This window comes from Cygnus olor, assembly GCF_009769625.2.
Source record: "Cygnus olor isolate bCygOlo1 chromosome W unlocalized genomic scaffold, bCygOlo1.pri.v2 SUPER_W4, whole genome shotgun sequence".
Lineage (NCBI taxonomy): Eukaryota > Metazoa > Chordata > Aves > Anseriformes > Anatidae > Cygnus > Cygnus olor.
Genome location: NW_024429075.1, coordinates 711,953 through 738,177, shown reverse-complemented (window position 1 = coordinate 738,177; position 26,225 = coordinate 711,953). Strand labels below are relative to the sequence as shown.

The following is a 26,225-nucleotide window of genomic DNA, read 5'->3' as shown; positions in this document are numbered from 1 at the left end:
AGTGGTATGCCACAATTGATATCGCTAATGCATTTTTCTCCATCCCTCTAGCAGCAGAGTGCAGGCCACAGTTGGCTTTCACTTGGAGGGGTGTCCAATATACTTGGAATCGGCTGCCCCAGGGGTGGAAACACAGCCCTACCATTTGCCATGGACTGATCCAGTCTGCGCTGGAGCAGGGGGAAGCTCCTGAACACCTGCAGTACATCGATGACATCATTGTGTGGGGTGACACTGCAGAGGAAGTTTTCGAGAAAGGGAAGAAAATAGTCTAAATCCTTCTGAAGGCCGGTTTTGCCATAAGACAAAATAAAGTTAAAGGACCTGCACGAGAGATATAACAGCTATGTCTCCACCAACTAGCAAAAAAGAAATACAAACTTTCCTAGGTGTCGTGGGGTTTTGGAGAATGCACATTCCAAATTACAGTCTGATTGTAAACCCGCTCTACCAAGTAACCCGTAAGAAGAATGCTTTTGAATGGGGCCCTGAGCAACGACAAGCCTTTGAAGAAATTAAGCAGGAAATAGTTCATGCAGTAGCCCTTGGGCCAGTCCGAACAGGACCAGATGTAAAGAATGTGCTCTACACCACAGCCGGGGAGAATGGTCCCACCTGGAGCCTCTGGCAGAAAGAGCCTGGGGAAACTCGAGGGCGACCCCTAGGGTTTTGGAGTCAGGGATACAGAGGATCCCAGGCCTACACAACTACAACGGAAGAAGAGATATTGGCAGCATATGAAGGAGTTTGATCTGCTTCAGAAGTGGTTGGTACTGAAGCACAGCTCCTCCTGGCACCCCGATTACTGGTGCTGGTCTGCATGTTCAAAGGAAGGGTCCCCTCTACACATCATGCAACTGATGCTATGTCAATGAAGTGGGTTGCACTGATCACACAATGGGCTTGAATAGGAAACACCAGTTGCCCAGGAATCTTGGAAGTGATTGTGGACTGGACAGAAGGCAGAGATTTTGGAATATTATCAGAAGAGGAGGTGACACGTGCTGAATGGGCCCCACTGTATAATAAACTACCAGAAAATGAGAAATGATAATCCCTGTTCACTGATGGGCCCTGTCATATCATTAGAAACCATTGCAGGTGGAAGGCTGCAGTATGGCTTCTTACACAACAAGTTGCAGAAACTGCTGAAGGAGAAGGTGAATAGAGCCACTTTGCAGAAGTGAAGGCCATCCAGATGGCCTTCATCTTTAGATATTCTTTAGATATCTATTCATCTTTAGATATCTTTAGATATTACCCAATGAGAAAAGTGTTCTGTCTCTTTAATGACTAATGGATTGTGGCAAATGTCCTGTGACGGTGGTTACAGCAATGGAAGCAGATCAACTGGCAGTGCAGAGGCAAACCCACCTGGTTGTAATAGTACGCCATGTAGATACACATATACCTAAGAATCGGGCCACTGAAGAACATCATAACCAGCAGGTAGATCAGGCTGCTAAGATTGAAGTGGCTCAGGTGGACCTGGACTGGCAACATAAAGGTGAATTATTTATAGCCCGATGGGCCCATGACACCTCAGGCCATCAAGGCAGAGATGCAACATACAGATGGGCTTGTGATCGAGGGGTGGACCTGACCATGGACACTATAGCACAGGTTATTCATGATTGTGAAACATGTGCTGCAATCAAGCAAGCCAAACAGTCAAATCCTCTTTGGTATGGAGGACGATGGCTGAAATATAAATATGGAGAGGCCTGGCAGATAGATTACATCACACTCCCTCAAACCCGCAACGGCAAGCGCCACGTACTTACAATGGTGGAAGCAACCACCGGATGGCTGGAAACATATCCTGTGCCCCATGCCACCGCCCGGAACACTATCCTGGGCCTTGAAAAGCAAGTCCTATGGCGACATGGCACCCCAGAAAGAATTGAGTCAGACAATGGGACTCATTTCTGAAACAACCTTATAGACACTTGGGCCAAAAGCACGGTATTGAGTGGGTGTATCATATCCCCTATCATGCACCAGCCTCCGGGAAAGTTGAGCGATACAACAGATAGTTAAAGACACTGCTGGCGACACTATTCCTGATACAAGCCAGGATGCCATTGGCCTTCTTAGCCACCTGGACACACAGCTGGCTCATGTTCAGGCGAGCATTGACCAACACCCCCAGATCCTTTTCAGCCACATCTTTCCACCCACTCTGCCCCAAGCCTGTAGCATTGCATGTTTTTTTTGTGACCGAAGTGCAGGACCCAGCACTTATCTATGTTGAACCTCATCCCATTGGCCTCTGACCATCGATCCAACCTGTCCAGGTCCCTCTGCAGGGACGTCCTACCCTCCGGCAGATCGACACTTCTCCCCAACTTGGTGCCCTCTGCAAACTAACTGAGGGTGCTCTCCATTCCCTCATCCAAATCATCAATAAAGATATTAAAGAGGATGGGCCCCAACACCGACCCCTGGGGAACACCACTGGTGACCGGTCGCCAGCTGGATTTCACTCCATTCACCACCACTCTCTGGGCCTGGCTGTCCAGGCAGTTTTTAACCCAGCAAAGAGTGTACCTGTCCAAGCCATGGGCTGCCAGGTTCTCCAGGAGAACACTGTGGGAGACCATGTCAAAGGCCTTGCTGAAGTCTAGGTAGACTACATCAACAGCCTTTCCCTCATCCACCAGGTGGGTCACCCGGTCATGGAAGGAGATGAGGTTGGTCAGGCAGGACTTGCCTTTCATGAACCCATGCTGACTGGGCCTGATCCCCTGGTTGTCCCGCACATACTGTGTGATTGCATTCAAGATGACCTGTTCTATCACCTTTCCTGGCACCGAGGTCAGGCTGACAGGCCTGTAGTTCCTCGGGTCCTCCTTATGGTCCTTCTGATAGATAGGCATCACATTAGCAAGTCTCCAGTCATCTGGGACCTCTCCAGATGACCATGACCACTGATAGATGACAGAAAGCGGCTCAGCAATCACATCCGCTAACTCCCTCAGCACCCTCGGGTGGATCCCATCTGGCCCCATGGACTTGTGACAGTCCGGGTGTGGGGACAGAGACATATACAAACTTGGATAGCCATCAAAGTCTTATCGCTTTGGTCTCCTGTCCTGCTTCCTTTGAGCAGCTTTGCAGTTCAACAGGGCTTGCCACAGGTTCGGCCGTTTCTTGGCTCCTCTACTTAGGACCCATGTTGTGCGCCAGTTGTGGCAATGAACGCACGGACTCTGATGCAAGTTGTAAGCGAAGGAAAATAAGTTTTTTTATTGTCTCTACCTCTGCTCTTTTATATCTATCCCGAGATAGCACAATACCATGGAAACCTCCTAGCAACAGAATAGTGTACGTGCACTTTGTTACTTTCTCACTGCCCAAGGTTAAACAATCTCAGGGTACCGCTTATACTACAAAAACAGTCTTTCGGTGCTTTCCCAAGTTTCTCCTGGTCTGTTACCAGGGCTTTCTGCCAACCAAAGTGATAAGACTTTGGTGGCTATCCAAGTTCGTATACGCCTCTGTCCCCACACCAGGTGGAGCAGCAGGTCTCTAACTGTTTCCACCTGAATTGTGGGGGATTTCTTCTGCTTCCCATCCCAGACTTCCAGGTCAGGAGGCTGAGTACCCTGAGCATAAGTGGTCTGACTATTAAAGACAGATGTAAAGAAGACATTAAGAACCTCAGCCTTCTCTTTATCCTCAGTAGTCATGTTCACCCCTGCATCCAGTAAAGGTTGGAGATTCTCCTTGGCCCTCCACTTACTGTTAATATATTTGTAAAACCATTTTTAGTTTTCCTTTACCATAGTGGCCAGGTTGAGCTCATGCTGGGCTTTAGCCTTTCTGATTATTTCCCTGCATATGCTGGTAACTTCCTTGTACTCCCCCCGAGTTGCCTGTCCCTTTTTCCACTAGACATAAGCTCTCTTTTTCTCCTGGAGACTCAGCAAAATTTCCCTGTTCAGCCACACCGGCCTTCTTCCCCGCCGGCTCATCTTATGGCACACGGGAACAGCCTGCTCTCGCGCCTTTAAGACTTTCTTCTTGAGGAGTGTCCAGCCTTTCTGGACCCCTCTGCCCTTCAGGACTGACTCCCAAGGGACCCTCCCTACCAGCATCCTGAACAGATCAAAGTCTGCCCTCCGGAAATCCAAGGTAGCAGTTTTACTGACCCCCCCTCCTGACTTCACTAAGAATAGAGAACTCTACCATTTCATGGTCACTCTGTCCAAGACAGCTCCCGACCACCGCATCTCTCACCAGTCCTCCTCTGTTTGTGAACAGCAGGTCTAGCGGGGCACGCCCTCTGGTAGGCTCACTAACCAGCTGAGTCAGGAAGCTATCTTCCACACACTCCAGTAACCTCCTAGACTTCTTCCTTAGGGCTGTACTGTATTTCCAGCATATGTCTAAGTTGGAGTCCCCCATGAGAACAAGTGCTGGCAATTGCACAACTTCCACCAACTGCTTACAGAACGCCTCATCCATCTCTTCATCCTGGCTTGGCTGTCTATAGTAGACCCCCACCAAGATGTCCGCCTTGTTGGCCATCCCCCTGATCCTTATCCGTAAGGACTCGACCTTATCATTCCCAGCCCCGAGCTCAACAACATCGAAACACTCTCTAATACAGAGAGTCACGCCACCACCCCTCCTTTGTTGCCTGTCCCTTCTGAAGAGCTTATAGCCATCCATTACAGCACTCCAGTCATGGGAGCTGTCCTACCACATTTCAGCGATGGCAACCAAGTCATAGCCTTCCTGCTGCACGATGGCTTCCTTCTCCTCCTGTTTGTTGCCCATGCTGCGTGCATTAGTGTAGATGCACTTCAGTTGCTCCACTGCCCTCACCCCCAACCCTGGCATTGCTCCCCCAGGCTCATCTCTGCTGAGCTTCATTTCATCCCCATCCCCCTTGGTACCTAGCTTAAAACCAACCAGTACTGGAACTAAAGGTCACGCTGATTTACATGCAGTATCACCGTTCCCATGACTAAAACAGTTTTTCAAGGGCTTTCAGCTTACCTTCACATAAGGCTATGCACTTTAAGTTGCGACTTTGCAAAAATTGTGACTGTTGTCCTTTCTTCTGTGTCTGAGACGTAAAAACATGAGAAAACATAATTAGTGCTTTAAGACGAACAGTGAAAAAGTAGCAAAGGAGAGAGATGCTTATTTTCAGTGGTTTATTAATAAACAAAGATAGAGGCAGTCTTTCTAAAACATTTCTATTTTATTTCTAAATGTAATAGAATTTCTAAGACTTTTAAAATCAATTTTAATGAATTGATAGCAGAAAAACAAACAACCAAAAAAAAACAAGGTGAATTTGATCACCGATTCTTTGGTGATCAAATATCACCTTGATATTTTACTGGTCTTATCATTTCTTAGTGCTTCTGCTGTTTTATACTTACCCATCTTTCTCCAAAGCCAGATTATTCTGTTGGTTTTGTGTGTTAACTATGGAGGCAGATGTAAGATTTATTTCTCAAAATTTAGTCCTACACATAATTGCTATGAGTTTGCTTTAAGTAAAGCAGAATTCTAATGGTTTAATGTTTAAAAAACAATGAGGAAAAAAAAAACACAAAAAACCCTGACTTGCTATTATTGAAATACTGTGCTCATTTTCCAGCAATAACCACTCTCAGTTCCTTGAGCTTCGTTCTACAGTAAAAAGTCTAGAACTCAGAAAGCAAGGGCTTGCTAAAGGTCATAATGCAATCTGTATTTCATTTTCATTCTCTTCCCAAATACTTCTGCTTGGAAAAGAAGGGCATAAGGACCTTTCATACACTCCATAAATTCTTACTAAAAGCAGTTGGGCTGTATTTGATGGTTGGAGTCTCTGGACTTATTGATTTCATTCAATAAAATAAAACTGTGAGCTTTCACAAAGGGAATATCACCTCTTTTTCAGATATCAAGTTCCAAAACATGAAACCATAAATCTTACAGGGATGGTTGATATACTACTGTACCTGTGATGTATTACTGCCCTTACTGCTTGAAGCTGGTTCACCTTTAGCTGACACCTTCTGCTGCTTCTTGTTCATCCCTAAGATATTAAAATCATGTAAAATACCCTGGCATAGACATACCACAGTAAGCAAATTAAGTATGGAGAATGCAGCAAGGAGAATGGTGGGATTCTGTGATTCTGTGAATCACAGTCCTTTGCATGGCAGCCAGAAAGCTAGTTAACTTTGTCAGAGAATAATTTGATTTAATCCTGCAAATTACCCATACATCTGCATGTGTTGCAAAGACCTTAGGAAAGCCAAGTTACCATTAAGCAGGTACAAAAGTAGATAAACGTGAACTTAAATGCCGCTGAATTAAGCTCAGGAATGTTCTTAGGTGGTTGCTTAAGAGTTTCATTTTAGCATGTCTTGAGTTTAAACTGCCCCTACTCAGGCTGCAGTCTGATTTACTGTGGGTGGGATAGTAAAATCACGAGAGAAAGAACTTTAGATATTCATCTTTAACAATATATTTTGACTTACTAAATGTCTAAATAATTTTCAGTAGGAGATAATTTATTTAAAGGTAGTTTTAAAGTCTACATAGGTTTAATTAATTTATCTGCAGGTGAATGTATAGTCAGCCACTTTGGAATCAATTTCCATCTAAGAAATTTAAACATATACATTTGTGCCTTAGATCTTTCTTATATTCCTTATGTTGGTTTATATAAAATTCCTGTATTGTATGTTACTACAGGCTTCCTTTCTTTTCCACTGCCCCATATTACTTGACAGTGTGCAAACACAAACTGAATTATGGGGAAATTTAAGTCTATGAAGTAATGAGAAGTGTAGACTCCTCCATGTTGTTTATTGGCATAAAGTATTATATACTTCATGGGTATGCAGGCCTCCTTTCTAGAAGAGACTGGATGAAAGGGACTGAGAAAGGTAGAGAGAGGAAAAAAAAAACACACTGAAGTTGACAAAGCAATGTTGTCCAAAAAGGTCATTTTGTTAGATGTTAGTGCAACCTGCACTTTTAGTGAGTCCTAAAAAGCTTCCATATTTGTGTAGTCTTTGTAGATATTATGTAGATATTATTGATACTGAAACTCAATAAATAGTAGTAAAAATGCTGAGCATTAAAAATGAATTGTGACATTACCTAAAAATATTGAAAATCAGAAAGCATAACTAACACTCTCAGAATTAAATTTATCTACATGCACACAAAACCACATTCAACTATACCAACACTTTCATATGTAAGGAAATGGTAAATGCAATATAACTAAAGGGAAAAGTCACAGCATTTTAAAATCTCTACAAAAGTTTCTTAATATACACTGGCATACCGTGTTTCTATTATGCTTCTATTATATGCTATTCAGGAAGGATCTTCTCCTCCCTTTCCCACCTCCCTTTCTCTTCCTCTCCTCTCCTTTGGGAACTCTGCCTCTTACAACTTATAATTTTAGCGAGGAAGCTACCATAGAGAGTACTAGCGAGCCTGCTGTTTTGCCATGGCTGCACCCCGGCAGAAGGCTATTGCCAAGAAAAGTGTGGAGACCCAGACAGAGGCCCCACACAAACAAACAAGGAAGGCTGTTGCCAAGAAAAATGTGGAGACCCAGACAGAGGTCCCATGCAAACATGCTAATAATGCACAGGTCTCTGGCTGCAGCGAGTGCCAGAGCCTGGCCCTTGCAGTGCAGGGTGACAGAGACAACACCTGTGTCAAATGTAACCAGGTGAATGATTTACTCAGACTAGTGGCTGACCTGAAGGAAGAGGTGGAGAGGCTGAGGAGCATTAGGGAGTGTGAGAGGGAGATAGATTGGTGGAGCCAGTCCCTACCAGCCCTGAGGCTTAGGCAGCCAGCAGAGGCTCTGCGAGAAGCACATCACCCCCTACTGCCTTGTGAACAGGTAATAGGAGGGGACCAGCAGGCAGACAGAGTTCCTGCTACAGTGAACCCCCTCTTCTCTCCTCCCCCTAACAACGATGGTGATGACTTGGGGGACAAGGGGCAATGGCAAAAGGTCCCTGCTTGGCGTTGTAAGCGTAGCAGGTGCACCTGCCCGGTGATTCCCATACCTCCCCAGCTGCCCCTGCAGAACAGGTACACTGCTCTGCAAGGACAACTGGACAATGGTGAGGGTGATGGTTCTTCCTACTTGGAGGTATCACCAAAGTCTAATCAGACTACCCACTGCATTAAAACCTCCTCAGTAAAGAATAAAAGACGGGTCATTGTCATTGGTGACTCACTGCTGAAGGGAGAAGGCCCGATATGCAGACCAGACCCGCTACACACGGAGGTCTGCTGCCTTCTGGGGGCCCGGGTTAAAGATGTAAGGAAGAAACTTCCTTCGCTAGTACGGCCCTCGGATTGTTATCCTCTGTTGTTTCAGGTAGGCAGTGATGAAATAGGAAGAACTTCTCTAAGGACTATGAAGAAGGACTTCAGAGCCTTGGGGTGACTGGTCAAGGGTTTGGGAGCACAAGTTGTGTTCTCCTCTATCCCTCCAGTTATAGGAAATAATGAGGGACTGGATTTAATGAGGGACTCAATTTACATGAGACCAGTCCTGCTGACAACAGACAGGAATAGCTTATTCCACCGGCAGAAAAGGGTTTTAGGATGGGATTTGGCAGGGTTCATTGACAGAGCTTTGAACTAGGTATGAAGGGGGGTGGGGATGAAACTGGGGTCACTAGAAAGGAGCCTGAATGTAACATGCCAGTTCTTGTGGGTGAGGAATGTGCTAGCAAGACCTTGCAGTCTTGTGTCTTGGTGAAGGAGGAGGATGACATAACATTTTGCAGGAAGGACACAAGGGTTGGTGAGATGTTGGTTACTATGGAAACACCTGAGTATGGTCAAGAGGGTATTAGGGCTTCTCCCTCACAAAAGGTGGCCCAGCTGAGGTGCCTTTACACTAATGCATGCAGTATGGGTAACAAACAGGAGGAGCTGGAGGCCACCGTGCTAGTAGGAAACTATGATGTAGTTGCCATCACTGAAACCTGGTGGGATGATTCCCATGACTGAAGTGTGGCTGTTGATGGCTACAAACTGTTCAGAAGGGATAGGCGAGGAAGGAGGGGAGGAGGAGTTGCCCTCTATGTTAGGAAGTGGATAGATTGTGAAGAGCTGTGCCTGAGAAACAGCCATGACCAGGTTGAGAGCTTGTGGGTGAAAATCAAAGATCAGTCCAGTAAAGGACATCTAGTGGTTGGGGTCTGCTACAGGCCACCTGATCAAGGGGAGTCTGTTGACGAGGCCTTCTTGCTTCAGCTGCAAGAACTGTCGCACTCACAAGCTCTTGTCCTGATGGGGGATTTCAACTACCCGGATGTCTGCTGGGATAGTGGCATGGCAGGTTCCAGACAATCCAGGAGATTCCTGGAGTCTGTCGAGGATAACTTCCTGGTCCAGGTAATAGACGGACCGACCCGAGGTGAAGCCTTACTAGACCTGGTGCTCACCAATGCGGAAGAGAGCATTAGAGAGGTTAAGATTGGAGGCTGCCTGGGCTGTAGCGACCATGCCCTGGTGGAGTTTGTGATCTTGAGGAATATGGGTCTGGCAAAAAGCAGAGTCAGGACCATGAACTTCAGGAGAGCAAACTTCCATCTGCTCAAGGAATTACTGGCTGGGATCCCCTGGGAAACTGTCCTTAAGGGCATAGGAGCGTAACAGAGCTGGCAGCTCTTTAAGGACACCCTTCTGAGAGCGCAAGAGCTCTCCATCCCCCAGCAGAAGAAATGGAGCAGAGGAGGCAGGCGACCGGCATGGCTGAGCAAGGACCTGCAGCTTAAACTGAGGGAAAAGAGAGAAATGTACAGGAAGTGGAAGCAGGGTTGTGTAGCCTGGGAGAAATACAGGGGTGTTGTCTGGATGTGTAGAGATGGGATCAGGAAAGCCAAGGCACAGATGGAGCTGAACTTGGCAAGGGATGTGAAGAATAACAAGAAGGGGTTCTACAGATACATAGGCAGGAGGAGACAGGCCAAGGAGAGTGTTCCCCCTCTGATAAATGAGAAGGGAGAACTGGCTTCCTCAGACATGGAAAAAGCTGAGGTACTCAGTAAGTGCTTTGCCTCAGTCTTCAGTGGTGGTCAAGTTTCCTATGTCTGTCAGGACCCTGAACCTCGAGGAGAGGGTGAGAGGAGTGGATTCCGTCCCATTGTGACAGTGGAACAAGTCCAGGACCACCTAATGAAATTGGATATGTATAAGTCCATGGAGCCAGATGATATACATCCCAGGGTGCTGAGAGAGATGGCTGATGTGGTTGCCGAGCCGCTCTCCATCATATTTGAAAAATCATGGCTGTCGGGTGAAGTCCCCCGTGACTGAAAAAAGGGAAACATTACTCCCATTTTTAAGAAAGGGAGAAAGGAAGACCCGGGGAACTACAGGCCGGTGAGCCTCACCTCTGTGCCTGGGAAGATTATGGAGCAGATCCTCCTGGAAGACATGTTAAGGCATATATGAGATAAAGAGGTGATCCGAGAGAGCCAGCACGGCTTCACCAAAGGCAGATCTTGCCTAACCAATCTGGTGGCCTTCTATGATGGAGTGACGGCATCGGTGGACAAAGGAAGGGCGATGGATATCATCTACCTGGACTTGAGTAAAGCCTTTGATATGGTCCCTCACCACATTCTTCTCTCCAAATTGGAGAGGTATGGATTTAAAGGATGGACTGTTAGGTGGACAAAGAATTGGTTGGCCGGTCGCAGCCAAAGGGTTGTGGTCAACGGTTCTATGCCTGGGTGGAGGCCAGTCACAAGTGGTGTCCCTCAAGGGTCGGTCTTGGGTCCAGTGCTCTTCAACGTCTTTATCAACAACATAGACGACGGAATCGAGTGCACCCTCAGCAAGTTTGCAGATGACACCAAACTGAGCAGTGCAGTCGATACAATAGAGGGAAGGGATGCCATCCAGAGGGACCTGGACAGGCTGGAGAAGTGGGCCCATGACAACCTAATGAGGTTCAACAAGGCCAAGTGCAAGGTGTTGCACTTGGGCTGGGGCAATCCCAGGTATTTATATAGACTGGGAGAAGAAGAACTCAAGAGCAGGCCTGCGGAGAAGGACTTGGGGGTCCTGCTGGACGAGAAGCTGGACATGAGCCGGCAGTGCATGCTTGCAGCCCCGAAGGCCAACTATGTCCTGGGCTGCATTAAAAAAGGGGTGGCCAGCAGGGAGAGGGAAGCGATTGTCCCCCTCTACTCTGCTCTTGTGAGACCCCACCTGGAATACTGCGTGCAGGCCTGGGGCCCCCAGCACAAGAAGGAAGTGGAGCTCTTGGAACAGGTCCAGAGGAGGGCCACTAAGATGATCAGAGGGCTGGAGCACCTCTCCTATGCAGAAAGGTTGAGGGAATTGAGCTTGTTTAGCTTGGAGAAGAGAAGGCTCTGGGGAGACCTCATTGCGGCCTTTCAGTACTTGAAGGGAGCATATATACAGGAGGGGGAACTCCTGTTTACATGTGTTGGTAGTGATAGGACAAGGGGGAATGGTTTTAAACTAAGACAGGGGAGATTTAGGTTAGAAATTAGGAGAAAGTTTTTCACTCAGAGGGTGGTGAGGCACTGGAACAAGTTGCCCAGAGAGGTTGTGAATGCCCCATCCCTGGAGGCATTCAAGGCCAGGCTGGATGTGGCTCTGGGCAGCCTGCTCTAGTGGTTGGCAACCCTGCTCAGAGCAGGGGGGTTGAAACTAGATGAGCTTTAAGGTCCTTTTCAACCCAGGCCATTCTATGATTCTATGACTCTGTGATTCTTATATGGAAAACTCTGCATGACTCACTTTTGGATTTACTAGTGGGACAAATTATGTTCCCTCCCTCCCCTTCTTATGCTAAAATGAACACACTGTCCTGTATTTTCTATGTAACCCTGACATGACAAAACTTGGGACTATTACAGGATCACAAAATCACAGAATGGCTGAGGTTGTAAGGGACCTCTGAAGATCATCTAGTCCAACCCCCCTGCCAAGCAGGATCACCTAGAGCACATTGCGCAGGATGGCATCCAGGCGGGTTTTGAATATCTCCAGAGAAGGAGACTCCACAATCTCTCTGGGCAACCTGTTCCAGTGCTCTGTCACCCTCACAGTAAAGAAGTGCTCCCTCATATTCAGCCAGAACCTCCTGTGTTTCAGTTTGTGCCTGTTGCCTCTCATCCTGCCGCTGGGCACAACTGAAAAGAGACTGGCTCCATCCTCTTGACACCTTCCCCTCAGATATTTCTTAAACATACACAGTTGAATATGTCTGTTGCTGAATATTTGTTTTGTCAGATCAGGTTCTAAAAGCCCATGAATCCATAGGTAATTCTAGATAGACTTAGGCAGATACTGACCAAAAAAAATTACAAAATTGGACTTCCACTGCATACTCAGGACCTGCTCCATTACACAAAACATACAGCTTTAAATACTATTTACTTCAAGCAGAGTTTCAAGATACTCATCACTTTTGAAAATAACAGGCATTTCATAAGAAAATTTAATTTATTAAAAAAGAGAAAATCTAATCTTGGTCTACAAAGATAAAATTTACTACATTATTGTAAACAGTGAAGCTGGTAAGAAAAGCAGTAGACTAAGATACCCCCCACCCCCATATTTCTCCAACTGTAGAGTGATTTATAAATATCATCTGAGTAACCAAATGATATGCTTGACAATGGACTAAGGTAGATTCCACTTCCAAACATTGCACCATGGAGCTGAAAATGACCAGAATAATTACTTAACATTAATTTAAATATCTGGACAAAATAATAATGATAGGCACAAGTCTTGATGTAGATGAGCATCCACCTTATTGCACTACTTTGACTGGTAATAAATGGTGTTCAAAGAAATCTGAAAAAAAAACGTTGCGAATATACAGCTAAAATACTGTATATTCTGGAAACCATGTCCAAATGTCCAAAGATCATTTTACATCAGATTCATACATAAAATCACATTTACTGTTTTTAAATCTAACATTACCATGGAAGATGCCTACAGACAGTGCTTCTGGACATGGCCAGATATACCTCAGCCTTAACAAGGCTGAGCAGCTCAGCATGTGTCTCACATCAAAACTTTGGCAGGAACCACAGCCTAAGCCAGCCTTTGTGAATCCCCCTTGGAGGGGCTAAATCCAGAAGGTTTTTCCAAAATACATCTGCTGGACTTGTATATGCAAATAATGCAGCAACAGCTGCTTTTTTCTTTAAGTTGAGTAATGAAGAGCTGGTGATGACAGTGCTTATATGCTAAAAAATAATAAAATAAATCAGTCACTAGTTCAGCCTGAGTACTGTAGGAATGGTTTCAGCCAAGCTTTTGCCTGAGCCAATTCAGCCATGCATAGCCTATCACTGCATGACAGTGCTTTAGTCACAGGGCTATCAGATGTTTGGAAAGAAGAGAGGAAAGGGAAGACTCTTCTTCAACATAACTGCTCCATGTCAAGGAGCCTGGGCTAAGTAACAAAACAAGCATGTTTTCTTTGTCATATTCTTGTCTGGAAAGGGGGGAGTACAGTTTTCACTTCTCCTCCAGAGACTGACTATGTAGATGAACCTTTAAAGAAACCACATAAAGTAGATGTTGGAGCACAAGTGAGAACCCAGAGCATCTCCTATGTGGTTAGATGTTATGATCAATGGGCTTCAGTCATGCTCATCCATATTTCTTTCCTCTGACCCCATGATATCTACATTGTGTCTTCAATTTGCCAGATCTCCCATAGGAATGTGCAATCATGCTCTCACTCCTCCAGATCCTGCAATGTTGTATAGGATCCTTGCTGAGTAGATATTTTTTCTGACTGGTTGGTACTGGGGTAAGCAGAATGAACTGGGCTCACAATATGGCTTAGTCATGTGAGAGATCTAAAAATGATGACTTGTATAAAACAGATTTGTATAAACTGCTTCCTCCTCTTCCCAATATCTCAACCCTGAACAAAACAACAACAACAACAAACATAAACAAAAGGATTTACTTTGGTGAATTTTGGAATGTAAATCCTACTTTCTTGGTGAAGTATCTTCCAAAGATGCTAATAAAAACATTCAAACCACTAGGAGGAACAGCAGAGATTTCCATTCCCTTTTTTTCAGTGTTTCCTCTTCCCTAATCCTTAGTCAGTACCCTTGGATCCTCCTCCAAGGTATCTAATCAAGATCATGGATTCAGCTCTGGGGAACAGCTGTCAAAACCCTGATGCTAAAACACTGATTCACAGCCCCCCCCCCCCCCCCCAGTCCCTCTGGTACTGCTTATTTTGCTCTGCAGTAGTGGTCTCTTGATAGTTCAGCCTGAGAAAACAAACTGAAGTTTGCAATAGCTCCCTCCTAGCCAGTACACTCATATTCCCTCATATTCCCTTCCCAGGAAAACCAGAGGAGAGGAGAAGATACTGTAAACCTAGCTTCTGTAAATCTAGTATGCTCTGGGATCCTATAATATAGACATCAATTTTAATCTCTGAGACTGCTTTTAAGCAGTACTGAGCTAAGCCTCCTGGAGGTGCTGCTGTGGAATGTAAAATTTAAGCATGGATTCCACTGATGGGATTTTTTTAGCCTTTTTAGCAGATACATTATTTCATTTTAATTGCTTCAGAAAAGTACCTTTTCCTGGAAACAAAAAGTGGTATCAACCCCTTTTTGCCATCTATATGACTACCAGAAACATATCCCTTGAAAACTCCTATTTTTAATATGCAATCAATCGTGCACAGGTTAACTAAAGTCTATTTAGTCTACTATTTACCTGCAACTTCGTATTGGATGCAACAACTAAACCGTTCCTCAGGATGGAATGCCAGTTTTCAATGTGTGAACCACTGAAAAATTAAAAGAGAAAGCACTGAAATCCACAGCGTAAAATTCAAAATGAAATCAGTAATCCTTTAAAACAATACATTCACAGCTGTAAACCTCAAATGGCAAGAACAAAAAATTACCATGGCATTTTGGTAACCTTTGATTAATATGAACATATAGACTCACTGAAATGCAAAGGTACTTCCGTAGAGATTTTTAGCAGCTCGGAAATTGGATTCTTTGGCTGGCGGACTGCTGAGAAGTAGGAACTGGTGGGGAGTGTGCATAAACTTCAGTTGCTGTAAAATATAACAGTGCATAAGTGAAAAGAAGTTGATGAACACAAAATCATTGTATTTCCAGAATGGTAGTTCTTAACATACCATGCTGTTTCACACAATATATGACTGTATCTAAATACCTACATTAACTACATTGAAATTGGTCTAATTACCATAGCTTTTATCTGAAATCAAACAGTAAAAGCGGTCTTTGGTTTACGAAACATATGGAGGTCTCTGAAACAGATTTCATCCTAATATGGCTCTAGTAAAGTAATTAAACTGAACAATTTCATCATGGTATTTTGATCACAGCTGGCTTTGAATAAAGGCTCAGATTTGAAAGGCTGCAGATTACTACACCCTAAATCAGAGCATCAGAGGCACATATATTCAGAAATGAATCTCAGCTCCACCACAGTAAAATTCCAGAGCTATATTCTTTTTACAGTATACTCATATGTGGGTCTCCTGGTGCATTGTGGTGTTTGGTTGCACTGCTTTTTGTACAATTCTGTATCTAATATTCTAAATGATAACAAAAAAGTGAAGTTCTTATCCAACCTCAGATGACTACAAGGTAGACACTTGCATTTGAGCTACTCACCTCAAATAGGCTTTTTTTGACCATAATTCATTTGACTTGTTTTAGGTATTCACAACATGATTCTATGAGTCATGAACTGCAACTGCCTATTTCTCTCCACTATTAATGGAGCCCGTGTGATCAGTCTGAACACAGACATCTACATTTGGCCAGGAGACTCCTACCTAAAATGCTAATATGGGCCACGAGAAATGAGAAAATGAAGAACCCACACACGTACCCTATTCACCGGTAGCTTCACAATATGTGATCTGTTACTAGAAATAACCCTAAAATAAGAAACAGTTATATGTATTAGACATGATAACCAAGCAGAACTTTCTTTCTTAAAAATATTATGCACAGCCATAACAAAGCACCGAGCTACAGGCCTTTGAACCTATCAGATTAAAGTAGACCAAATCTTGACTACAAAATCAGATCTGAAGCTAGAGTCTTTCCAGTGTTTTCAGACGACCCAGATGAGATCTGGAAACAGTCCAGAAACAAAGCACTTGCGAATGTTAACCCTGACATTAATTCTTAGGGTGAGTTTACATAAAAACTGGTGAAATGATCATTCATTCAACTTGGTACTTTAATAATTATCATCTCATGTGAGTCACTTTTATACCATTGTAGAAGAGGATGTGCAAGTGGGTCTTGTTTATCCATCTGCTTCTTTATTTCCAAGTAAGGTGCCTAGAAAATAGTAATTATGTTCTTTAATACACGTTGAAATCACAAGGTTTAATTTTATATGTTACAATGCCAATGATTTCATCTATTAAAACACACGGGATTCATTATTAGGCTTAAATAACAGCTTTGCTGACATTTAACATTGTACAGTTATAAATGTATTTTGACTACAAGAAGAATTAATTTAGCAATTATTTTCCCTGAAGTAAAATAATAAACATTTAATTAGCATTAAAATTAGTATATTATAGCAAAATTGGTGATATCCAGAAGAAAGCAGAAGACGTCTACTTAACTAGTGATAGGACTAAAGGGAATGGCCTCAAGTTGCGCCAGGGGAGGTTCAGGTTGGAAATTAGGAGAAATTTCTTCTCAGAAAGAGCAGTCAGGCATTGGAATGCGTGGTGGAGTCACCATCCCTGGGGGTATTTAAGGAAAGGTTGGACTTGGTGCTTACGGACATGGTCTAGTGGGTGACATTGGTAGTAGGGTGATGGTTGGACCAGATGATCTTGGAGGTCTTTTCCAACTTTAATGATTCTATAATTCTATGATTCTATGACTCTATGTTTGGCTCCTGGATTAAGGAATTGGACTGGAACTTCACTTTCCGGGACCTACTTGGGGGTATCTCATGGGCTAGATTGCTAGAGGGCAAGGGTGCTTGTGAGAGCTGGGCAACATTTAAACAGCACTTCTTCCAAGCTCAGGATCGGTGCATCCCGAAGAGTAGGAAATTGGGGAAGGGGGCAGGAGAACTGCCTGGATGATCAAGGAGCTCATCAACAAGATCAAAAGGAAGAAGGTCTGTGAAATGTGGAAAAAGGCCCTGTCCCCTTGGGAGGAGTATAGGAGTGTTGTCAGGGCCTGCAGGGATGCAACGAGGAAGGCTAAAGCCCACATGGAGATGAAGCTGGCAAAGGAGATAAAGGATAATAAGATTTTTTTTTTTTTTAAGTATGTAAACAGTAAAAGGAAGACTAGGGATAATGTGGGTCCCCAGCTGAACGAGGGTGGTGTCCTGGTAACGGGGGACGCTGAGAAGGTGGAGATACTGAATGCCTCCTTTGCTTTGGTCTCTGCTTCAAAGACTCCCCCTCGGGACTCCTGGACCCTGGAGGGAGGAGAGAGAGTCTGGGAAATAGAGAGCTCCCCTCTGGTTGAGGAGGGAGTGGTTTGGGAGTGTCTGAGTGGGATTAATGCACACAAATCCATGGACCCTGATGGGATGCATCCACGTGTCCTGAGGGAGTTAGCGGAGGTGATCGCCAAACCACTCTCTATCATCTTTGAAAGGTCCTGGAGAACAGGAGAGGTACCTGAAGACTGGAGGATAGCCAATGTCACTCCAGTCTTCAAGAAGGGCAAGAAGGAGGATCCGGGAAACTACAGGCCAGTCAGTCTCACCTCTGTCCCTGGAAAGGTGTTGGAACAGCTTGTTCTGGAGGCCATGTCCAAGCAATTGGAAGAGAAGAAGGTTATGAGGAGTAGTCAGCATGGATTCACCAAGGGGAAGTCGTGCTCGACCAACCTCGTTGCCTTCTATGATGGCATCACCAGCTAGGTAGATGGGGGGAGAGCAGTGGATGTCATCTACCTTGACTTTAGCAAAGCTTTTGATACTGTCTCCTACGACATTCTGCTAGCAAAGCTGAGAAAGCGTGGGATAGACGAGTGGACAGTAAGGTGGGTTGAGAACTGGCTGACTGGCCGAGCCCAGAGGGTGGTGATCGGTGGCGCAGAGTCCGGCTGGAGACCTGTGACTAGCGGTGTTCCCCAGGGGTTGGTGCTGGGTCCGGTCTTGTTTAACATCTTCATCGACGACCTTGACGAGGGAATAGTGTTCACCCTCAGCAAGTACACCAATGATACAAAGCTGGGAGGAGTGGCCGACATGCCAGAAGGCATTCAGCAAGACCTGGACAGGCTGGAGAGCTGGGCAGGAAGAAACCAAATGAAGTTTAACAAGAGCAAGTGTAGAGTCCTGCACCTGGGAAGGAACAACCGGACGTATCAGTACAGGCTGGGGGATGACCTGCTGGAGAGGAGCTCTGCGGAGAAGGACCTGGGGGTCCTGGTGGACGACAGGTTGACCAGGAGCCAGCAGTGTGCCCTGGTGGCCAAGAAGGATCCCAATGGGATCCTGGCGTGCATTAAAAGGAGTGTGGCCAGCAGGTCAAGGGAGGTGATCCTCCCCCTCTACTCTGCCCTGGTCAGGCCTCACCTGGAGTGCTGTGTCCAGTTCTGGGCTCCCCGGTACAAAAAAGACAGGGATCTCTTGGAAAGAGTCCAGCGGAGGGCCACAAAGATGATACGGGGCCTGGAGCATCTTCCCTATGAGGAAAGGCTGAGAGACCTGGGTCTGTTCAGCCTTGAGAAGAGAAGACTGAGAGGGGATCTTATTAATGTTTACAAATATCTTAATTGTGGGAGACAGAGGGATTTGGCCAACCTCTTTTCAGTGGTTTGTGGGGACAGGACAAGGGGCAATGGCCACAAAATGGATCACAGGAAGTTCCACACGAATATGCAAAAGAACTTCTTCATGGTGAGGGTGACGGAGCACTGGAACAGGTTGCCCAGGGAGGTTGTGGAGTCTCCTTCTCTGGAGATATTCAAGGCCCGTCTGGATGCCTATCTGTGCAACCTGCTCTAGGGAACCTGCTTTGGCAGGGGGGTTGGACCCAATGATCTCCTGAGGTCCCTTCCAACCCCTACAATTCTGTGATTCTGTAATTCTGTCTTTTCTAACTTAAATGATTCTATAATTCTATGATTCTATGATTCTGTATTTGGCTCTTGGATTAAGGAATTGGACTGGAAATTCACAAAATCAAGTTTCTCAAAATACCCCCAGATAATCCACCCCAATTTTTTTTTTTAACTGTTTCATGGTATAAATTGGTAAAGTAAAATATTGTTACCAGCTTATAGGCCCTTTGAAGAAATTTCTTGATTTCAACCACAGTGCAAAGCATTCCTTTAAAACTCTTCAGTCCAATACTTACTTACTGTAAAAAAAAAAAAAAAAAAAAAAAAGTCAAATGTTGGTTATTTTTCTCTTTAAGAAAGATTATATTAAGTAACAAAAATACCTAAAAAGATTTATTTTCAGTGTGTTTGATTGTTCTCTCAGTCCAGAAAGAATTCCTCATTCCTCATTCTTCATTCCAGAATCCAAAAGTACTTTACAAATACATATAAAAAAAAGAGAATAGAACAGAACAGTTCAGTTGGAAGGGACCTTCAAAGATCATCTAGTCCAACTGCCTGACCACTTTAGGGCTAACCAAAACTCAATATATATTAATGATGACGTTATCCAAATGCCTCTTAAACACTGACAGGCATGGGGCATCAACCACCTCTCTAGGGAGCCTGTTCCAGTGTTTGACCACCTTCATGATAAATATTTTTTCCTAATGTCCAGTCTGAACCTCCCCTGGCACAGTTTTGTTCTGTTCCTGTAAATCCTGTCATCAGTTACCAGGGAGAAAAGACCTGCACCTACCTCTGTGCTTCCCCTGATGTCCTGGGTTTGACTGGGATAGAGTTAATTTTCTTCCTAGTAGCTGATAAGGCGCTGTGTTTTAGGATGATGATAATGTTGAGAACACACTGATGTTTTAGGCATTGCTGACCTGTGCTTAAACTAAGTCAAGGACTTTTCAGCTTCTCAAACCACCCTACCAGCAGGGAGGCTGGGGGTGCACAAGAAGCTGGTACACAACCAGGACAGCTGGCCCAAAGTGGCCAAAGGAATATTCCATACCATATAACATCATGCTGAACAATAAAACTAGGGCGGTTGGCCACTGCTTAGGGTCTGGCCAGACATTGGTCAGTGGGTAGTGAGCAAATGCATTGTGCATCACTTGTTTTGTATATTCCTTTATCATCATTATTATTATTTCTTTCCCTTCTTTTTCTGTCCTATTAAACTGTTTTTATCTCAACCCATGGCTTTTATCCTTTTTTCTTTTCAATTCTCTCCCCCATCCCACTGGGAGGGGTGGAGGGAGTAAACAAGCGGCTGTCTGACGATTAGCAGCCTGCCAGATGAACCACAACAGTCCTTTTGGCACAGAAAGTGGGGTCTGAAGGGTTGAGATAATGACAGATCTTATGAGACACTGTTAAAAAAATTCTTATAAGCATTATATCAGTTTAATAGTTGCTGGTTACGGTGTTGATAGTTTTGTTCTCAGAGTTGTTGTGCTTGTTCTCAGAGTAATGCTATATAACACCTTACTTGCTGCCTATGCTCCCTGTTGCACTGTTTATCATTTCTGGGGGCTGGTTTAAGATTATCATTTAGCTGTACTGTGTAACACTGGCTTATGATATGATAAAATTACTGGTCGTGAGACTAATCTGGTATTTGTAATCAGCATTGCCGTCATCTCCGTACTTCGGGAACCATCTCTCAGAGACTATTAATAATTACACCATTTACCTTTTCTCCTCAGGGACCTAATCTATGGGGGAGACAAGGGGGGATACTTTCCCTCCCTCATGGTGGTCAAACCAGCATGTACTTACTGCTATGTTTTTGCTTTTGTTTATGGTTAAACAATTATTTAACAATACCACCCAGAGTTCTGCCCAAAGGCAGGATAGTTATGAGTGGCAGGGAGTGTGGAAGGATATGGGCAGGCACCTAGAATAGTGGGTACCTCCAATGCTTTGGAACTTCACCCCTGAAAGGTGCAGAAACATGAAAAACTAGTCAAATATTTGGAAAAAGTATGCTGTCACCCTGGCAGTTTCAGAGACACGAATCACTGCAATGTGCTAGGGCCTGGCCCATGCCTACTGAGCCACACTCAACACTAAACCAAACCCTGCGTCAGGCCCTGCAGCTACCCCAAGAAGCTCTCCCCCATCCCACCGAGGTGTGGGGAGTGAGCGAGCGGCTGTGTGGTGCTTAGCTGCCTGTGGGATTAAACAACAACACATGCTCAGGAAGTTGTAGAGAGCAATGAGGTCGCATCTTTGCCTCCTTTTCTCCAGACTAGACAACCCAAGCATTTCATGGGACATGCCTTCCAAGCCCTTTTACCAGTTTTTTTGTCTTCCTCTGGATACTCTCAAGGACCTTAACATCCTTTTTATATTGTGGAGACCAGAAATGCACACAATATTCAAAGTGAGGCTGCACAAATGCTAAATATAGCAGGAGAATCACCTCTTTTGGTGAATCACCTCTTTTGGCTGGCTATGCTGCATCTCTTGGCTGCCAGGGCACACTGCTGATTCATGTTGAGACTACTGTTGACCAGCACCCCCAGATCCCTTTCTGCTGAGCTGCTCTCCAGCCACTCATCATCACAATGTCTGGACCTCTGTCCAGCATTACCCCGTCCCAGGTGCAGAACCCAGCATTTCCCCTTGTTGAACTTCACGCCATTGTTGATTGCCCAGTGCTGTAATCTGTCTAGATCCCTCTGCAAGGCCTCTTGTCACTCCAGAGAATCAACAGCACCTCCCAGTTTAGTGTCATCAGCAGACTTGCTGAGGATGCATTCCACTCCTGCATCCAGATCACTGATAAAAACATTGAACAGGACTGGACCTAGAATTGAGCCCCAGGGGAACATTGCTAGTCACTGTCCGCCAGCCAGATGTAGCCCCATTCACTACAACTATTTGAGCTCTACCATTCATCCAGCTCATCACCCAGCATAGCATGAGCCTGTTTACTTCACAGTTGGACAATTTGTTCAGGAGGATGCTGTAAGAGACAGTATCAAAAGCCTTATTAAAATCCAGAAAGATTACATACGCTGCCTTCCCTTCATCCACTAAGCGGGTGACCTTATCATATAGGAGATCAAATTACTAAGGCAGGCCTTTCTCTTGATGAACCCATGTTGACTATGCCTGATAATAGCTTTGTTCTTTCAATGCCTTTCAATATCCCCCAGGACAGTCTTCTCCATAACTTTTCCAGGGACTGAGTTTAGACTAACAGGTCTGTAGTTTCCTGAGTTTCTTCTCTCATGCCCTTTTTGTAGATGGGTATAGCATTGGCTAGCTTCCAGTCAGCAGGGACCTCCCCAGACTCCCACAGCCTTTGGTAAATTGTTGAGAGGGGTCCAGCTATAACATCCACTAACTCCTTCAGCACTCTGGGATGAATCCCATCAGGCCCTATGGATTTTTGAATGTTGAGCTGACATAACTAGTCCCTTACAGTTTCGGTGGCCACAGATGGAAAGTCACTGCTTCCCCAGTCATGGTCCTTCAACTCTGAGGTCCGGGCAGCCCAAGATCTGTTAAATACTGAGGCAAAAAAGGCATTAAATGCCTCCGCCTTTTCCTCCTCCTTACTTGTTAGGTGACCATCTGATTCAAGTATCAGTCCAATGTTTTCCTTTGATCTCCTCTAGCTGTTGACATACTTGAAAAAGCCCTTTTTGTTGTCTGATACCACAGTGGCCAGTGTCAACTCAAGTTGGGCTCTGGCTTTTCTTGTTTTCTCCCTGCAGATGCAAACTTCAGCTCTGTACTTTCTCTGTGAAGCCAGACCTTGCTTCCAGAGGTCATATATTTTCTTTTTCTGCCCTAGTTCCAGGAGGAGTTCCCTGTTCAGCCAAGGCAGTCTTCTGCCTTGCTTGCTTGACTTGCATACTTCTGGGCTTTTAAAAGGTGGTTCTTGAAAAGTGACCAGCTCTCTTGCACCCCTAAACCCTCTAGAGAAGAGTCCCCAGGGGACACTGCTAACTAGCTCCCTGAGAAGCTTAAAGTTTGCTTTCTTAAAGTCTAGGATGACAACTCTGTTGACCTTTTTTCTCCTTACGCCAAAAATTTTGAACTCAGCTATTTCATGATCACTGTGGCCAAGACAGTCACCTACTGCCACCTCTCCCACAATGTTTTCCCTATTCTCAAACAACAGATCTAGGAGGGCACCTTTCCTAGTTGGCTCACTCAGTACTTGTGACAGGAAGTTGTCTTCAACATGCTTTAGGAATTTCCCAGACTTACTTGTCACGGCAGTATGATATTCCTGGTTTATGCCTGGGAAGTTGAAGTCTCCCATAAGGACTAGGGTAAATGATCTCAAGATTTCCCCCAATTGCCTATAGAATAGCTCATCCATACCATTGTCCTGGGTGAGCGGTCAATAACAGACACCCACGACAACATGTACTTGGTTATCCATCCCCTTAATTCTCACCCAGAGGCTCTACTGTGTCATCCCTAACAGCAAGTGCTGTATAGTCTAATCTCTCCCTTATGTACAGTGTAACACCGTCACCTCACCTGCCCTGCCTATCCCTCCTAAACAGCCAATAGCCCTCCATCCCAGCATTCCAGTCATGGGACTCATCCCACTAAGTCTCATTAATATCAATGATATCATAGCTTTGGGAAAGCACCAAAGGCTCCATTTTGTGTGGAGTACAAACATACTGCGTGTGTTTGTATATAAGCATTTCAGATGTGCTCCTGAATCTGCAGCCACCTTTGGAGCAGCATAGATGCTCCCGTTAGCCTTGCCACCCTCAGATGGTACCATACCATCCCTTGGTTTAACCTCAGTGTTATTTATAAACTCTTGTGAGGATACATTTATATAACAGTTGGAAAAGCAATCTATATGAGAGATATTTCACTAATCAGTTATAATCAGATGGGCTGTTTAGGAAATGAAGCATTACAATAAACATAAGTACAACTATCAGATTCTGCCCCACTATGAATATTGAGAAATCATATGGTAGTAAACCCAAGACCCAATCTTCCAAGTCCCCAACCACACTTAGCTGAACAAGTGCTTTACTATAACAGAAATAAAGCTATTATTCAGAACACCATCATAAAATCAATTTATTTTGCTTTGGAAATAAAAGACACAGTTTGGCTTTGATATTTCCAGAAATGCAGCAGTTGGTGATTATCTTGTTACAGTGTCCCATTCTGCCATTATTATCTATTATTTAAACTTCGGAAGACCTGAACTCTACTTCACAGAATCACAGAATGGTTGAGGTTGGAAGGGACCTCCAGAGATCATCTAGTCCAACCCCCCCACTCAAGCAGTGTCACCTAGAGCATGTTACTCAGGATCGCATCCAGGGGGGTTTTGAATATCTCCAAAGAAGAAGACTCCACAACCTCTCTGGGCAGCCTCTTCCAGTGCTCTGTCACCTGAACCATAAAGAAGTTCTTCCTCATATGGCGATGAAACCTCCTGTGGTTCAATTTATACCCATTACCCCTCATCCTATCACTGGCCACCACTGAGAATAGTTTGTCCCCATCCTCTTTACATTGTTCCTTCAGGTATTTGTAATTTTAATTTCATTGCCATTATGGATAATGTAGGTTTGTTATTTTTAAGCACACATTTTAGTATTATTACAGCTCTACAGGTAAGGGCTGATACTATTGCCTTCCCCTCCCATCATATGCCTCATATAAACATCTTCCTAGTTCTAGAAATAGCTATTATGTTATTTAAAGATTTTTTAACTTACCTGTGTCATCTCTCTAATAGAAGTGATACTATCCAATGCTTTCATGACTCGGTCATAATTCTTCTTCTGATGTAATATAAAATAAGCAAATAAATTAAAATAATGTTGGTCTTTGGCTCTACGAAACCCTCAGTTCTTTAAGTGTGTATAAAACAAAAGTTAGGATGAATGTTCAGCAAACCAATCCTTTCATTTTTTTAACCAATAGCTTCGTTTGGCCTTATGCACACACAGACTTTCTCATTCATAGTCCAGGAAAATTTCTGGAAAAAATATCATGATGGTTGTTCTTTGAATTTCACTGGAATCTCCAACACACAACAATGCAACTCACTTAAAAGATTAAGTCGCTTTTTTAAACAAATATTTGTAACTAAACACAGGCTCTGACAGTTACTTAGATAATATGCAATTAAGTATGCAATGAACAAACAGATGTTAAATAAAATGCTAAATAAGCAGATTTGTTTACTTTGCTAATAGCTCTATAAAACATCTGAGGTCCTTCAGCTGTCCCTCTGCCTCACCCTGACACTTGCCTACCTTTTGCCTGGGAACCGCTACCAGAGAATTCCACCTTTTCTGAGTGGATGAGCTTAACAGTCCATGCTCCACCAGCTCCACATCCCACATCACCTTTGGGGGCTTCACTGTTCCCCAGCTTTAGATCTTGCCAATTCCTGCCTATGGGCTTTCACCTTGTCCATGTTGGCAAGAAGCCAGGAGGAAATAGAGTGGGCCATGCCAGCTCTCTCTGCTCCACTTCCAGTGTGACATCCTTTCACATTCCTTATTCTGATTTGCACCCCTGCCCAGCTGCCAGACTACTTGTCTCCTCATAAGCCTCTTTTCAAGTACCTCTGGCAAATCTTTCTTCTTGTGCAATACAGAATACACCCAACCCTTCCTCTGAGGAAGAACCACTGCTAGCTGGCCTTTGTTCAGGAAAAGTGAAATGCATCCCAACGCAGGACATCCAAAGTTTTCATTTACACCCTTGAAGATGGCTCAAGTGAGCTACAATACGTTCATGGCTTCCATAGGGCTTCCCTGAGAGGCAACATTTACAGCCTGAAGAGCAAACAATCCTTCAGAATGTGATGCTTGTAGAAAACTTGACTCTTATGTCCAATATTTGATAAAATTAAGTTTAAGGATATAAAAATTTGCAAAGAGAAAAATGAGTTGACAGCAATAACCACTTTAAAAAGAAAAGGACTGAAAAACCTCCTGATCTACATTGCCCCAAAGCTGTCTTTCTCTGTGTCCAATGAGTACACTGAGAGAAAGACACCAAGAAAATTTTGCATCTAGAATTTGTACCCTAAAAGAAGTTCTTAGCCTCAACATAACTTTCAATACAAGT

General features: G+C 44.3%; 1 protein-coding gene across 2 annotated transcripts in view; it reads right to left on the bottom strand.

Annotated features, from left to right (window-relative positions):
• The window catches only part of LOC121062963 (protein mono-ADP-ribosyltransferase PARP8-like), a 149,552-nt gene that overhangs the window by 5,725 nt on the left and 117,602 nt on the right, over window positions 1-26,225 (bottom strand). For both annotated transcript variants that reach the window (XM_040543264.1, XM_040543263.1), the window contains 8 exons: window positions 24,860-24,925; window positions 16,306-16,373; window positions 15,913-15,961; window positions 14,991-15,103; window positions 14,752-14,824; window positions 12,637-12,704; window positions 5,967-6,045; window positions 5,008-5,077 (listed from right to left, as the gene is read on the bottom strand). In XM_040543264.1, coding sequence (XP_040399198.1) covers window positions 5,008-5,077; window positions 5,967-6,045; window positions 12,637-12,704; window positions 14,752-14,824; window positions 14,991-15,103; window positions 15,913-15,961; window positions 16,306-16,373; window positions 24,860-24,925 — 586 coding nt within the window. The remainder of the gene's footprint in view (window positions 1-5,007; window positions 5,078-5,966; window positions 6,046-12,636; window positions 12,705-14,751; window positions 14,825-14,990; window positions 15,104-15,912; window positions 15,962-16,305; window positions 16,374-24,859; window positions 24,926-26,225) is intronic.